This window comes from Lynx canadensis, chromosome D1 (genome assembly GCF_007474595.2).
Source record: "Lynx canadensis isolate LIC74 chromosome D1, mLynCan4.pri.v2, whole genome shotgun sequence".
Classification (NCBI taxonomy): Eukaryota; Metazoa; Chordata; class Mammalia; order Carnivora; family Felidae; genus Lynx; species Lynx canadensis.
The window spans coordinates 96,570,085-96,586,744 of NC_044312.2; the positions used below are offsets into that span (position 1 = coordinate 96,570,085).

The 16,660-nt window shown below is 41.4% G+C and overlaps 1 protein-coding gene across 1 annotated transcript in view; it reads left to right on the forward strand.

Annotated features, from left to right (window-relative positions):
* The window catches only part of HSD17B12 (hydroxysteroid 17-beta dehydrogenase 12), a 167,219-nt gene that overhangs the window by 139,243 nt on the left and 11,316 nt on the right, over window positions 1-16,660 (forward strand). Inside the window, exons 7-9 of the mRNA XM_030331660.1 lie at window positions 2,340-2,374; window positions 10,046-10,127; window positions 12,189-12,254. Of these exons, the coding sequence (XP_030187520.1) occupies window positions 2,340-2,374; window positions 10,046-10,127; window positions 12,189-12,254 (183 nt within the window). The remainder of the gene's footprint in view (window positions 1-2,339; window positions 2,375-10,045; window positions 10,128-12,188; window positions 12,255-16,660) is intronic.

Below are 16,660 nucleotides of genomic sequence, written 5' to 3' on the forward strand. Positions count from 1 at the left end.
TGCTTGGTCTCTATCAACATAAGTGGTCAACTTTATGAATTAGAATAGGGCTTGGCCGTTGTAACAGAGTCCTTATAGTGGCCTAAACAAGATAGAAATTTATTTTTCTCTCAGATAAAAAGCTGGATAGGTAATCAAGGTAGGGCATCGTAGTTCTCCAGGCATCAGGAGTTCTGCCTCTTTATCTCTTTGCTCTGCCACCGTTATCACACAGCTCTCATTTTGAGGTTCAAATGGGTTCTTTTGGCTCCTCCCACCACATCAACATTCTAACCCTCAAGAGGAGGAACCGGTAAGGAGGAGGACAAGGAGGAGAACGTGTAGTTTTCTTTACTTGAAGGGCATGACCAAGAAGGTGCATATGTTACTTCTAGTCACATCTTGTTCTATAGGATGTAGTCACTGGGCACATCCCCCCCCCCCATTTTATCAAGACAAGTTTAATACGAAAAACATAGACTTGTATGTAAGAAGGAGGGAGATGTGGAATGCTTTAGACCAAACTCTTTTTTAGCATTTCTTTTTTTATCTGGGCCAGAAGATTCGGCCAAATCCAAAACCTTCTGTCAAAATGATTCCCCTAGGCTTTGAAGACACTTCTTTGTTTCAAAGTTGGCGCTGTGTCAGTCTGTCTTTCATGATACAGTGTCAGTTTGAACTCAGTTTTCCTGGGAAAGTATATGCAGCAGGCTCCCGGCCTGACATCTGGGTTGGGAGTGCTGCAGATTTTACCTTTGTAAAGCTGAATACATTTCCTTTCTTCAAAATATTGCTAGGAAAAAATTTACTTTCTCATCGAAGTACTGTTTTCGTTAAGACATAGGAGTATTCAAGATAAAAAGCTTAAAATTCCTGTGTTTGGCATGCATGCAAGCATGTGACAAAGCGGCGTTTGTTTCTTAGAAAATTGATGACGTCCTGGGCACCTGGGTGGCTCAGTCGGTGAAGCATCTGACTTCGGCTCAGGTCATGGTTTCGCAGTTCATGGGTTCAAGCCCTGCGTCAGGCTCTGTGCTGACAGCAGCTATGGAGCCTGCTTCAGATTCTGTGTCTCCCTCTGTCTCTGCCCATCTCCCATTCATACTCTCTCTCTCTCTCTCTCTCTCAAATAAAGATTTAAAATAAAAAAAAAGAAATTTGATGATATCTGGGAATCCAGAATTCACGTTCTAACCTCAGTCTTAAACTGTGACGTGGCCTTGACCAACCCAGTGGATGTCTTAACTTTTCTTAGTTAATAATATCTTTAAAAAAAAATTTTTTTTAATGTTTATTTATTTTTGACAGAGAGAGAGACAGAACATGAGCAGGGGAGGGGCAGAGAGACAGGGAGACACAGAATCCGAAGCAGGCTCCAGGCTCCGAGCTGCCAGCGCGTCGCTCGAACTCACGAACCGTGAGATCATGACCTGAGCTGAAGTCAGATGCTTAACCGACTGAGCCACCCAGGCGCCCCTAGTTAATAATATCTTAAAAAAGAATTTTTTTAATGTATTTATTTTGAGAGAGAGAGAGAGAGAGAGAATGAGAGACAGAGCATGAGTGGGCGAGGGGCAAAGAGAGAGGGAGACACAGAATCTGAAGCAGGCTCCAGGCTCTGAGCTGTCAGCCCAGAGCCCGATGTGGGGCTCGAACCTGTTAACCATGAGATCATGACCTGAGCTGAAGTCGGACGCTTAACCGACTGAGCCACCCAGGCACCCCAGTTCATAATATCTTAAAACACAGTTTAGAAGTAGCTTCTCTCTCATATTATATGTATTTAATCAACAATTATGACACCCTTTAAAAATGCAGGTGTCTTTTTTTGTTGTTGTTGTTAAGGATGAGTTTTCCTCACAACTAGCTAGACCAACAAGGGGAATGAATGTGAGGATACACTTAACATTTGCCTTCAGTTGACAGCATTCTTCTAAACGCTTTTTGATAGGAAAAGGTCATTTGAGCTTTAAGTTAGAAATCGTCAGTAATCTTGGTTGGCAGATATTTCTTTCCATAACGGATGTTTTTTTCCAGGAGTGCATTTTGGGAGTCCTGATTTCACCATAGGCCCTTAATTATTTGAAGATCTCTGTGCCAGTGTTCCTTTTCAGGCAAGGCCCATTTTCGCCAAGTTTACTGAAAGTATTCCCAGTGTTATCTCCAGTAATTTCATCTGATTTCCTTTTTATGTACTGTTACCACAGCCAAATTATATAGAGCGTATAAAATAAATTGCTGTCTGTCGAGTGGGGCGTGGTTTAGTGATCCCCTTCTGTTTTGAGGGCGAAGCTTCCTTCACTCTTTATCTGTTGCTTGCATCCTCAGCCATCACGAAGGTTTTGTTTTCTCTTTTGCAGATGACACGATTGGTGCTGCCTGGCATGGTGGAAAGGTGAGTCACAAGCTCACACACAAGCACCAGAGAGACAGAGCTCATGATTATTTATAGGGAGAATCCTTTCTTTGCAAAATTCATTAAAGTGACTAATGAACCTGTCCCCCATGTCTTAGCAACAGAGTAACTGTGCTGGGCGAGTCACACGGTGGAGCATGAGTCATCTGGTGGTGGAGGCCTTTTCCACTCGATTCCCTTTTTATTTCCCTCTCCAGGGTTGTGGTGGTTCCTTTAGATCAGGATTAAAAAGTCTGCCTGAGTCACCATCACTAACTCAATTGCCTGCTATTCTGAGGGGGTGGATAGAATTCCTGGGGTATTCCCGGGAATGCCTTCTTAAAGCTATATGCTCTCAGAACTAAAATCAGAGGAGTTTCACAAATCAAGACCCCATCTCCTGGTTTTTTAGTTCTTAATGGGTGAAAGGATATATAGGGAACTTAGGCATGTTATAAAATGGTTATAAGATATCAGACCCACCTTGGAGCAGAAACCCACACCTTGGAGCCCCATCTGTGTCCTAGTTTGAGTCGAGTTCCAGTAGGATATGCTAGGTGTCTTCATTTTCATTGAGAAATGTGTTGTAGAGTTCTTCTTGAAATAGCAGGAAGTGTAAAATTGTAATTAAGCTCTGTCTCTCCCTTGGAAAAGCCTGAATGATGTCTAGGCTTTCAAAGAAAACCCGTTGAAAAGATCTGGGCTTGCATCTTGAGCAAGCTTGATCATTTGCTAAATTTAGGACTTCACAGTCATCCTTCCTCTGCAAAAGAGCTTTGAGTTTGGAAGAGATCCAAAGGAATCACGGCTTGGAAAAGGGCAGAGCCCAAAGACCCTATTGCTGTGAAGAAACTCTATGACCAACTGCCGGCAGGGTTTACAGCTACTGTTTATTGAGCACCTATTGTATGCCAAGTGTTGTGCTGAGGAAGTGTTAACTCATTTAACTTTGATAACCTCCTGTTGTATGAAGGAGGAAACAAGGTTAGGAATCCATTTTGTTTGGCATCTACAGAGGCTGGTTGAGAAACTGTGTCTTAGCAGGGTTTTTTTGTAACTCCATTTTATATGAGATTTGGTACATATATTTTTTAATGTTATTTATTTGGAGAGAGGGGGAGAGAGGATCCCAAGCAGGCTCTGCACTGTCAGCTCATGGCCCGACATGGGGCTCCCTCTCACAAACCGTGAGATCATGACCTGAACTGAAACCAAGAGTTGGAAGCTTAACCGCCCAAGTCACCCAGGCGCCCTTGAGGTTTGGTGTGTTTTAATTCCTTTAGTAAAAATTCTCTTTAAAACCTTCAGACTGCTTTGTGTTGATTGACAGTGGGAGTGTGCCCCTAATGGTCAGATATGGAAGTGACAGGCAGTAGTCAAACCAGACAAAACCTTAGGAGATGGCAGAGAATTGGGGTCGACAGAGTAGGACGAAGGAGGGATGAATTTCGGCCATCATCTTAATGCACTTTTGACATCTGCAAGTGAGTTGACATTAGTTTAGGATAATAAGTCCATGCTTTAAGAACGAAATACTTAGAAACCACAGTAGTGTTATAAAAGGAATTTTAAGGAATTAAGGATTTTGGTGACATCTGTATGAAAAGAGATAGTGGAGGCACCTTGGTGTTTCAGTCAGTTAAGTGTCCAACTTCGGCTCAGGTCATGATCTCACAGTCTGAATTCAAGCCCTCCATCAGGCTCTGCTGTCGACATAGAGCTTGCTTCAGATCCTCTGTCCCCCTCTCTCTTTGGCACTCCATGCCCCACTCTCTCTCTCAAAATAATAAACATTAAAAAAAAAGATAATGGTTGTGAAATAATTTTGCAGATCACAATGGATTTATATAGTCATGGAATTTTAGTACTCTAAATGAATTGAAACCAGCCACCCTTATTTGATAGATAGAAAGTGAGTCCCAAAGAGATTGAGTGCTGTGAACCTTCATAATTAGTACCAGATACAGACATAGGGTGCCAGGAACTTCACCCCTATCTTTATAGACCTAGGCAGCCATGACCACATTTACAGCTGAAGCATTAGATAAAAACAATGCAAAGAAGAGGACCTGAGTAAAGTGTATCATGGCGTGTACAGAAGATGAACTGGATCTTTGCCTTTAGGAAATCAAGTGGATTTTACGCCAAGGTTGAGAAATGATCTGGTGGAAAGCCATCGTAGTCTATGGGCTGAAACCGACACCATAGGGTGAATGTGGCACTTGCTAAGAACTAGTAAGAAACGTAAGTGGACTTTATGAATCACTAGTTTTGGTTAGGAGAGGGAATAGCTCTGTCCCCTTGAACTCAAGGAGTTACTAGTTGTATTAATTAGGGCAGGCTGTAAGAGACCATCGCTCTCATACACAGCCGGTGTGTATCAGGGGTTGGGGCTGTGCTCTACCCAGGCATTATCTCAGGCTCCTTCCACGCAGGGCTGCTCTTCCCTTGGGTCTTGCAGTTCTCCGCTGCGTTTTCTGCATCCAGCCAGCAGACGAAGGAAGAGAGAATAAGGGTGATTTTACGGGAGGTTTCATGGGCCAGGCCTGGAAGTAGTGTCCATCCCTTCCGCCAACATCCCGTTGCCCACAACTCAGTCACCGGCTACAGCTAACTGCAGAGGAGGCCAGAAATGTTGTTAGCCGTGTGCCCGAGAGGAGAGGAATAACTCCAAGGTAAACAATCATCTGAAAGCCTTCTTACTTACACAATATAAATGATTTTATTATACCCTGCCCTTTACACCAGCCTCAAATGGCGTATTTCCTATGGTTGGTTTCCATGGGATTCTTATTTCCATTCAGTAACAGCAGAGTCCTTTATAAAGATCCTTTGTTGTTGTTGTTGTTTTCCCCTTTCACTGATTCTACCTCTGATGTATGAGATTTTCCAAACCCTCTAGAACTATAGCCTAGGGCCAGCTGACTATCACTAAACGAGGATCTATAATTAAACTAAGGTATTATTACCATAGAAGTAGAAAGTGCATAATTACATTATAGAGGAAACTTGCTCTTTCCACTTCTCTGGAATTATAAACATTGTGTATAGCTGGAGCCAGGAGGTGGTTGCCATAAACAACCATGGAAAAGCTAAAAATAGCCCCTTTCATACTGTATTGCTTAAGGTGGAATTATGACATGTTATGGTGTTTTAGGGCAGGCAGTTCTCTTTCATGTGGTAAATGTTTGCAAACTTTCTCCAGCAAAGCAGGATTTGTATAATGTATTTGGATTGCTGGTTCTAATTATATGTCTGACCCCTCTGTTCCAGGATTCTTTTCTGACCAAGGACTCTGTTTTGATATGTTTCTTAGTCTTCTTGAGAGTCTCTTAGTGAATTGTCTTTACCAATTTCAGTGTTGTGTTTAAGCTTTAAAAAAAAAAAAAAATTATGGCTCTCCTGAGTACATTTATGCACTCCTTGATAAGAAATGGAAATAGGAAGAAGCGTCATGGAGTCTTTTTTTGCACAATCTCCCTTGCCTGTCGTCAAACTCTCTGAGTACAGTTAGTTCCCTCCATTGGAGTCAACCCCGTGTCCCAGTTCTTCATGGTAGCACGTAACACCTCCCTATCTCTCTCCCCTGCATTGCGGAGCAGAAGGTACCTGAGGAAGGTGGAAATCAGTGACTTATTCAAAGGAGACCTATCACTTCCTCTATGGCAGTAGTAGTTTCATAGAGCTGTAGACAAGGATACTGCAACAGTCTGATGGAGTAGTGGAGCATTTATAGGAAAATAAAGGCTTGGCAATTGTTTTTTTAAGTTTATATATTTTGAGAGAGAGAGAGAGAGAGAGAGCAGGGGAGGGCAGAGAGAGGGAGCGGGAGAGTCCCAAGCAGATTCCACAAGGTCAGCACAGAGTCCGATGCAGGGGTTGAACCCACGAACCATGAGATCATGACCTGAGCCAAAGTTGGACTTTTAGTGCTCGCTTCGGCAGCACATATACAAAGTTGGACTTTTAACTGACTGAGCCACCCAGGTGCCACTGCTTGGCAATTTTTTTTATCCAAGTGACAATGAAGGAGAGTATTAGGATGGGGCTTTCACAGGTCTGAGGGAATTCTACCGGACAGCATAGCTGCAGGAAGCTGTAATTACAAGATGCTGAATTTTATAGGGTTGGGTGCGTTTAATGTTGGCTTGTGAAAGGGCTAGTAATTGAAGAGAATATATTTCTATGAAAAGGTGCTTCCTTATCAGCAGTGGTGTTTCTGCTTTGTTTTTGCAGTATTTTAGTTCTGGTGGGCCCTCAGTAATTTGTACCACTGAGACACCATCGTGTGGCTGTTAGCAAGTAAGCAGTGTGATGAATGAAGAATGTTATATCACAGAAAATATTACTTGACTTGTTTATCTGGATGTTTGTCATAACAAACTGGAAAGTATGAAGTATGAGCAACATGAGTCTTCATTATGGAACTTCAGCAAATATTGTTAATGTACCTTCCAATCTTAGAATTGTTCCCCAAGTCCCCGGAAAATGAGAGATTAACTAAGGTTCAGTTTTATGTTTGTTTTCGTGTGCAATTAAGCGCAGCCCATTTTGTCCTTCTGCTTGATATAACAGAGCTGTCGTGAGTCGGCCTGTGCCATGGAAACTGGTTTGACGTCACTAATTCTGCTTAGATGGAGGATTAGAGCCAGACAAAGTAGTTGATTTTAAAGACGAGTCCTTTGTGCCTTGCAGCCCCAAATGTTCATCCCCATCTCTGCATGAAGGATAGATACTGTATACAGTACAAGGATTAAGACGGCTCCACCCGCGTGTTGTTTATGATTCAGACAAAACTCAGTTGAATATTATTACCCTTGGAGAGAAAGAGAGAATTCTGTGCTGTTGTGGGTGTGGGTGTGGGAGGAAGGTTTTGCTAGACAAACACGTGTGCTTCTCGTTAGCACAGAGTTTTCGTAGAGAGGTGTCTCACTGCTGTCATTATGATACAATTATAAATGCCATCATTGTATTTCCTGAGGTCTAGTGCATTCTTGCTCGAGACTTTGTTGGTCTTGGGGTTGTTTAATATATGCTAGAGTGCAAATACTTTGTTTTGAATAACGTTCCCTCAAATTCTGACTTTTCATGAATTCAAACTCTACCTCCCAGAGATTTTAATCAGTGTATATTATTGGCAAAACAAAGATGTTAGTTGCCTCAAGGAGTAAACAATTAAAGGAGCATCCCTGCACAATTGTGACATATTTGACTATTAGTCTATTATTTTTGAAAACGGGAAAGAAGTTTTTACTGTCTTTAAACACATTTTCCTGGATTGAAATCATGGCTTTGTTGAGTGAAGTCTTCAGAGTGTGTTTTGATGAGATCCAGATTTAATTTTTAAAATATATTTGATAACGTTAAACTTTAATTTTGGAAGACTTTTAGGTTGTACCTCATTTGTGAGGAACGAAATAAAAAAAATACAAGATTTTTGTTCAAGGGCACATGTAATCGCTCCAGCCAATCTAAGTATAAGGGAGCACATAATCCAGGTGAAAACAACAGTGATATACTACAGCTTTGGTGAAAAACAACATCATCTGCAACTAGCTTCTTTCTTCATTTGCTCCGAATGAGTGAGGCCGTAGCAGTTCCTGGTTGTATGAGAAGTTAAAGGAAAATGCTACCTAAAAGCTAGAAGGATGCATAGGGCTCAGGAAGGGGGTGCAACTTGTTGGGATCTGGGGTTACTTCTCAGGAAGCATTCTGGGATGTATAAGATACCATAGCTTTCTTAGCATGCACTTGATTGGGACACTCTCTGAGTTTAAAGGTGACACATTACAATATATCATAAAGAGACTTCTCTCTCTCTTTTTCTTTTACAGATTTATTGAGATACGTTTCACATACCCTAAAACCCACCCACTTTAACGTATACAATTTGGTGGTTTCTAGTATGTTCACAGAGCTGTGCAACCGTCACCAGAATCTAATTTGAGAACATTTTTAACACCCTGAAAAGATAAAGATGTTCTAAACATCATAAATTAATACTCCATTAAAAGTCTCCAGTAACCAAAGTGGCTTTTAGTCAAATTTGATCAAAGGAGTTTCTCACAAATACAGATAAAATCAAAATCTTAGATAGTCGTTGCTAATTACTGGTTTTTTATCTTCGGGTGATAGGGTTCTAACTCCTGATAGACACTCTTACTCTCTTATCAATATTTAAAATGAAAAGGCTTTTTCTGTCTCTGAGACACAAGCAAAACACACAAGAATGATACAACCAATACAATGACTAAATATTTCCAACTTTCTTTAAAACCCTAATATAACATTTTTAGATTTGAGATTTGATTTCTGTGACCAAAATGTGAGCGGATTTCATTGCTTAGGAATATTACTAATAAGCACTTCAGTTCAAAATCTAAAACCAAAGACACCTTGTTTCCAGCGACACAGTAAACGGAGGGTCCAGACTTCTGTTTGATGGTTGAAGTGGCATCTCGCCTAGAGGCTGGCAGATGGACTGGGTGACCTTTGGGGATTATTTCTTTTCAGATTTGCATCTAAAATAACTTAGATGCCATTTAATCATGTTTCTTTTATTATTTTGCATAAAAAGGGTCTGTATAGTCCTTTTTTAAAAAAAATACTGAAAAAAATAGATCTTGGGGGAGGTAAATTCAGACAGAGAACAGTGAGAATCTGTGTGGAAGAAAAGGAACCTCACTGGGAGGATAGGAAGTAGGTAGGGTTGTTTGCAGTGGCTGGAGGGGACTGGCAGCGCGCCCCCCCCCCCCCCCCGTTCCCTCCTCTGGGAGGAATGTGTTTGGAGGGGAGGAGTTGGTTGTTAATTCTGTTTAAAATTCCTAAAACCCTAATTCCACATGTTACCCAACCCTTATGTACTTGCTAACAACTAGTGTATTTACAGCATTGCTTTTCTCGGATTAATATTCATTCATTAATGAAATTAGTAATTCCTGGTAACTTTCTGACTTTAGTTTTCAGTAATCTCTAGGAGTTACTGTAGAATTGCCCTTTGCCCTTTGGCAGAGAATATGGTTTGATCTCCTGTAGAGTCACATGATTTTTCAGTCAGCTCTTTGTTTAGTGCCTGAATATCTACAACCTAGAGGAAGTAGGAGGGCAGCACATAACTGTTCACTCATTGCCAGGAGGTTTCGTTAAGTACCTGTTACATGCTCATGACTGTGCAGGAGGTTTTGAGGAAGAGTGTAAGACAAGGGCTATGGTGTCCAGAAGCTTATGGTTTTGTTGAGGGAGAAAAGCGTGTATACACATACAGTGATTAAATACTACAGTAAGGTAGTATGTGATGGATGATAAACCAGAATAAAGGCATCAGAATATTGAGAGCATTTCCAAGAAGGAGGATTCTTGGTGATGTGGCCAGAGAAGACCTCAGACAGGAGAGATTAACTCGAGGAGACTGTAGCTCTGATCTGGTCATGCCCTGCATTGCTAAAACAGAAATGAGCTAATTGCAAACAGGAGCTATTTTTAGTTGATTGAGTTATGCCTCATTCACTGACTGAGTGTATCATGTGCTGATGAAAGGCAAGGAAGGAGTGATGTGTGCTAGAAAAACAGCTATGTTCTTCTGTTTCAGGTAGTTCTGTATCTCAAGCTGTAATTTACAAATGGTTGCGTGTATGATTTCATTCTGTTGACTTGGTGCATTTTCCTTTTTAGATCGAAAGGGGCCATTCTGAACATCTCCTCTGCCAGCGGCCTAGTCCCTGTTCCACTGTTGGCCATGTACTCTGCGACCAAGGTGAACAATTTTTTAGTGAATCATGTCAGAATGAGAATGAGGAATACTTTTCGGTCTGAGAAATAAGCATGGAAGCTTCTTGAAGTTCTGTTCTTGGCTGTTTTCAAATGGACTGGGAAGAAAAGGAATGGGGCACCGTGATCTCAGATCCACAGATGCTTTTTTCTCCTAGTAGTCGACTGGTTTTGAAACTGGTACAGGCATACCTCAGAGTTATTACCAGCTTGGTTCCCGACCCCCATAATAGAGTGAATCATCACAATAAAGCAAGTCAAATGAGTGTTTTAATTTTCCAGTGTATATAAAAATTATGTTTACACTAGGGTCAAGGTAAAAAAAAAAAGCTACGTTTATACTGTAGTCTATTAAGTGTGCGATAGCGTTATGTCTAGAGAAGCAGTGCACATATTTTAATTAAAAATACTTTATTGCTAGAAAATGACGTCATCTGAGCTTTCAACATGTGGTAATCACTGAACACAGATCACCATAACACATACAATAATAAAGAAAAGACTGAAATATTAGGAGAACTACCAAAATATGACACAAAGACAGGAAGTGAGCAGATGCTGTTGGAAAGGTGGTGCCAATGATTTGCTTGAGGCAGGGTTGCCATAAACCTTCGATTTTATAAAGAATACGGCACTTGTGAAGTAAAGTGAAATGCAAGGAAGTGCGGTATGCCTGTGTTTGTACGTCCCAGAGAGAGAGAGCTGGTCTGGGCCAGTTAGATCAGTTGATCAGAACACGATGTTAATGATTGGGGATTTGGTCCATGAATGAGAGTCCACTCCATCCAGCAAAAGTTGCCACTCTGCGGAGCTTAGTGGAAGAATTTGCAGCCGGTCAGGATAGAAATACACACAGTAGGCGCAAGATAAGCCTGGATGAGAGTGTGAGCATTTTGCCACATTATTCAGAATTCATAGATATGAATTGTCACTTCTGGAGTGAGACAAGAATTTTCTAGAACTCTCTGTAAGATGTCATAATTTTATACACTATCACCATTCACCTGTTCACATTACTAGTAGGAAAAATCATTTAGAATACATTTCCTGCTGCCTCCAGGTCCATAGCATCTTTATATACATTGTTGAGGCACAGGATACATCCCTGAAATGAAAATGACCATTGAGACGCTCAAGTTAAACTAGCTTTTAGGGAAAAATGAGCACGATCTAATACTCTAAGAACTTGCGATATGTCAGAGAAGGAACAGAGCAAAACTCCTGCTTTCTTTTTCATTTGGCCCTTTGTCCACGGGAAAATCATGAACAGTGACTACTGTTTTGAAAAAGCTTGGCTCCACGCCCCACTCCTGCAATCTACTTGCTTCCTGTATCTGAAACATACAGGAGGGAGGTTTCAAATGAACACCCTGTTTTGTGAAGTGATTGTTGAACTCTAGCTTCTCACCTGTTCTGCTCCATGTGGCCACAAGACTGTTATTAGTTGGGAGCCTCGAAGAGTCATCATTGATACTTGGCATTTTAAGCCTGAGGTTGAGTCCGTACTTGAAAAATGGTACATTATATTTTACAAATAGATTTAAAGTTGTACTAGCAGAAGAAGATGGGCTGTCACATTCATCCATACGCTTCTTGGATCTTGCCATCCCCAAGGACCAAGAGGAAGCTTGCTCTTTTCTTTTCTTTACTGACAACAAAATCCCTATAGAGGAGAGTTGAACGGAATTCATATTGTGTTTCTGTTTGAATGGCAAGTGGGGAGGAGGAATGTGTCCTTTGTTATATAATAAAATATTTCTTCTTGGAAAGTCATTTTCTGAAAAAAGGGAAGAGAAGACTCTTTTCTGGTTAAGTCACAATTGATCTGGAGACTCTAGTTGGTGAGAGAATACTTAATTTAGTGGCAGATAAAAACGACTTGAGGTTTTGAGGTGTTTTTTTTAAGGTCTCTTCTGTATGTGAAATAAAAAGAATGATTAGGAACTCGAGTGTTAAATGGTTAGTTTGTTATTTTTGTTGCCATGGCTACAAATCAGGCCGATTGATGTAATATGTGTGTTTCCTTCCCACTCCCACCCCATCCCAGGCTTTTGTGGATTTCTTCTCTCAGTGCCTCCATGAGGAGTACAGGAGCAAGGGCATCTTTGTGCAGGTGAGTGGGGTATGTTTCAGTTGCATATCCCTGTTTTTGTGTGGTTTCCACAGCAACTGTTGCTGTCTTGGCAACGAAAGAAAATCACATTCCTAAGGAAAGTGTGACGTTAGCACACCATTAAAGACATGATTTCTTTTTCTTTTATGCACTTTAAGTCTAGATTTTAAAAAAGTTATCCCCTAGAATTCTTAAGTAGGGGTACTTAAAGTAGAACTAAACGCACAGTTTTATTTTTTTACAGTTTTATTTTGAGAAAATTAGACCATCCGTATCTCTTAGCTGCCAGGTGTTCAAGGCGTGTGGTGACTGTGTTCCCAGAGCCACTGGGTAATAACCACGGGGGAAGGTGGAGGGCTGAGTAAAACTCACTCTGTGCAGAGGAAGGACGACCGCGTGTACCAGGATGCCTTAGGTGTGGTAGTGAGTTTTAACTTTTTTTTTTAAATTGTGGTAAAAGTCCATAACAGAAATACCATTTCAATCACGTTCAAGTATTTGTTTCAGTGGCATCAAGTACATTCACATTGTTGTGCGGCCGTTAGCACCATCCTCTCCAGAACTTTTCATCTTCCAAAACTGAAATAACGTGTTTATTAAACAGTCACGCCTCACTTCCCCCTCTCCCAGCCCTGGACAACCTCCGTCCTACTCTCTGTCTCTCTGAATCAGACTAGCGTAGGTACCTCTTATGGGTGGAATCGTACAGTATTTGTCTTTCTATGTCTGGCTTATCGCACTTCGTGTAACATCTTCAGGGTTCATCCATGTTGTAGAGCATGTGTCAGACTTTCCTTCCTTTTAAGGCTGAATAAAATTACACGGTATGTATACACCACATTGTGTTTGTTCATTCATATGTTGTTGGACATTCAGCTTGCGCTCACCTTTTGGCTGCTGTGAATAATGTGGCTGTGAACGTGAGGGGTACGCCTATCTTTTGAGACCCTGCTTTCAGTTCTTGTACATATGTCCCCAGAGGTGGAGTCACTGGATCAGGTGGTAATTTTATTTATATCTATTTTCTATTCTCTGAACTGCCTTTTTTCCATAGTAGCTTACATATTTTATACTCCCACAGCAATGCCCCAGGGGTCCCAATTTTTTCATATCCTTGCCAATACTTATTTTCTGTTTTGTTTTTGTTTTTAAATAATAGAGGTCCTAATGGGTAGGAAGTGGTCTTTCACTGTGGTTTTGATTTGCATTTCCCCAATGACGAGTGACGTTGAGCACTTTTTCAGCCGCTTATTGGCCATTTTATATATTCTTTGGAGAAACGGCTATTCAAGTCTTTCACCCTTTTTTAATTGGGTTGCTTGCTTTTTATTTTTGAATTGTAGGAGTACTTGATATATTCTGGATATTAATCCTTTATTAGATATATGGATTGTAGATATTTTCTTCCACTCTGTGGGTTGCCTTTTCACTCTATGGATAGTGTCCTTTGATGCACAAAAGTTTTTGTGATGTAGTCAGTTTATCCATTTTTTCCTTCATTGCCTGTGCTTTTGGTGTCCTATCCAAGAAATCATTGCCAAATCCCATGTCATGAAGCTTCCCCCTGTGTTTTGTTTTAAGAGTTTTATAGTTTTAGCTTTTGCATTTAGGCCTTTGATCCAATTTGACTTAATTTTTGTAGAGACCTTTGATTTGATCATATAGCTAACAGATACAGAGCTGTGAAGATACAATACAAAATATGAAAGGAAGCAAATGTAGGAGTTTTCATGAGTATCTGTCTCCAATCAGCTATTGTTCAACACAAAGAAATAATGGCTCACAGTATTTCCATGCTTAGGCACGTTTTCAACAATGTCCTGGGAGAGGCTTGCAATTCTTCCCCCTTTCCTGCTCCTGCCCACGACCTGCCCCTACTGGTTCACACACCCCATTGTTCTTCATGGCTTCCTTACTGCAAGCCTAGTATTTAGATTTTTGCATTCCAAAGCCCCAGATGATCAAACATCTAATAGCTAGTAGTTGAGGCGTTACTTTCAGGCACAGGGCTGAGCCCTTTATATGCATCCATTTATTTCATTTCATCTCATAACGACTTCATAAGGTAGTGTGATTATCATCTTCTTTAAATTTATGGAAATTGGAGTTAGAGAGGTTAAGCCACTCATCCATGTTGAACCAGGACTCAAATCCAAGTCTGTTTGGCACCAAAGCCTTTGTTCTTCATCACTGGCCTCCTTACTCGAAGCCTTTAGGACAGCATTGAACACATTGGATCCTTCTATGCTCAGGGAGTTATGGAATCAGAATGTGATTGGCTGCCTAGTTCCATTTGCTCCCTTGGATCTTTAGACAGTCAGGATCCCTAAGTGATGGGTGGGAGGGAGGGGAGGGTGGGTGATAGGCATTGAGGAGGGCACCTGTTGGGATGAGCACTGGGTGTTGTATGGAAACCAATTTGACAAGAAATTTCATATTAAAGAAAAAAAAAAAAAGATCCCTAAAGTGTTGTCTGAATCTAGCTTCTAAACCCTTTTCTTCTATGAGTGGATATAGTAGCTCAGTCACCCACAGTGAGAGGGAGTGGTAGTTAAGGGAAGGTTAGATGAATGTTTCCTCATCTTCCGGGACCATCTTACAGTCTGCTACTTCTATACCCTGACCTGGGGTCTCGCCCAAGTAGTCCTTAGATGTCCTAGCCCTGTGGTGTTATTTTGATTTGCAGCTTCCCATAAATGTAGGGTACACTGAGGAGGAAGACAGGGTTTTCGAGAATCCTGAATTTTATACCCAACTGCCATACTCCCTCTTCCCCCCTTGACCCTGTCATGTCAGTGCTCATAGCTGAAATCTGCTGTGTAGAATATGGTATATTTTGGTAACAAGGAAACCAGTAGAGCATCCATGGGAGGTAAGGTGCCACATGCCACACAGTGTTGTGCCATTTTCTCATTCTGAGGAATCGGTTGTCATCAAGTTACTAATTTAGTAATTTTTAAACACCTACTGAGACTAAGCAGAAATCTTACAGATCCATTGGCGGGTGACCATCAGGCAGCAAGGCCGGAAGCTGGAAGTGTTTGAATGACAAAAGGGAATATTCCACTCTGTGAGCACAGATGAGCGGTTTCTAAAATTCTCTGAACAGACAAGACTGCCTCCTCTCTCATTCCCACAGCTTGCTTGCCTCAAAGATCTTTTCTCCATATTCTCTGCCTATTAATCTGCTGTGTCTAGAAGCTACTGGAAAAACACATTAGCATTTGTTTTTTGAAATATTTAACTTTGATAAACTTGTTTTTCCCCCGGAATGAATATCAATTATGTAATTTCATTGATCATTGTCTTCCTTCAAATAGATTCAATCAAGGTTTAAATGCAGTGTGAATCTGGTAAAAAAATAAAAACTCACATGTTTGTGAGAAAAAGTAGAGTTGTCATTTCTGTGCGAGCACATCAGAATGCTAAAGTAGATAGAACAGAATCTTGTACTTGTTCTGACCAAAGGGACAAAGACATCTGGTCTAAATGAAGCTGAGTTAAAAATTGTTGGTTTTTCATCGGTGGTGTTTTATGTCTGCACATTTTTTTGGCCCAGGAGTATTTATCAACGATTTCCTCTTCCACTCCATCCCACGTACTGTTTGCTGGGTGATCTTGCTAAAATCCTAGGCAGGCAATGTTGCTTCCTTCATAGTCCGCCCGTGGCTGCCCGCAAGGTTCAGGATTGAACCCAGGCTCCACGGGGCCATCGCCAGAGTGGACGTTGTGCTGCCCGGTACCTGCTCTGCCCTCAGCAGGGTCCAGGACTGCCTTCTCTGCAGGCACGCCTTTCCCTCTTCATGCCCCATCTCCCCATCTCCCAGAGCCTGTGACCCGTATCCGTCGTTCAGGGCTCAGGCCACACTTCACCAGCCCTGGGAAAGCGAATGTCAGCATGCGACGTGCCTTTCCTTCTGCCCTCCTATTTTTTATTATATACTTCAGCCTGATACGCTCTGGCCCCCTCCTGCTCTCTCCCCCCCCCCCCGCCCTCCTGCTTCAATGTATTCTTGAGATCTGGATTTTTGTTTGTTTGCCTCTGTGTTGCTAATGGCACATGTAATTGGGGGCATACTAGGGACCTGCCTTTTGCTTGGTATCACGGGAGACTCTGGTTGTACATGGCCATGCTTTGCGATACACAGACATTCGTTTTAAGGGCTTTTTTGAGCTTCTTCTCTTGCTGCCATATGCCTCTGGTCTTGAATTGTCAACCTCTGTATCTAGAGGGTTTCCGGGCTAATGCCATGTTGCCAAATTTCAGTTTCTTCTAATCCTTGGGAGGAAAGCTGTCTTTTCAGGTCTACCTCTGTGTGAATATGTATTAGATTGTTCTTTAGGGAGAGGAAGAGAGTCTGTTTTTTGAATTTAGCTTTTTTATATTAATTCCTTATTCATATTTT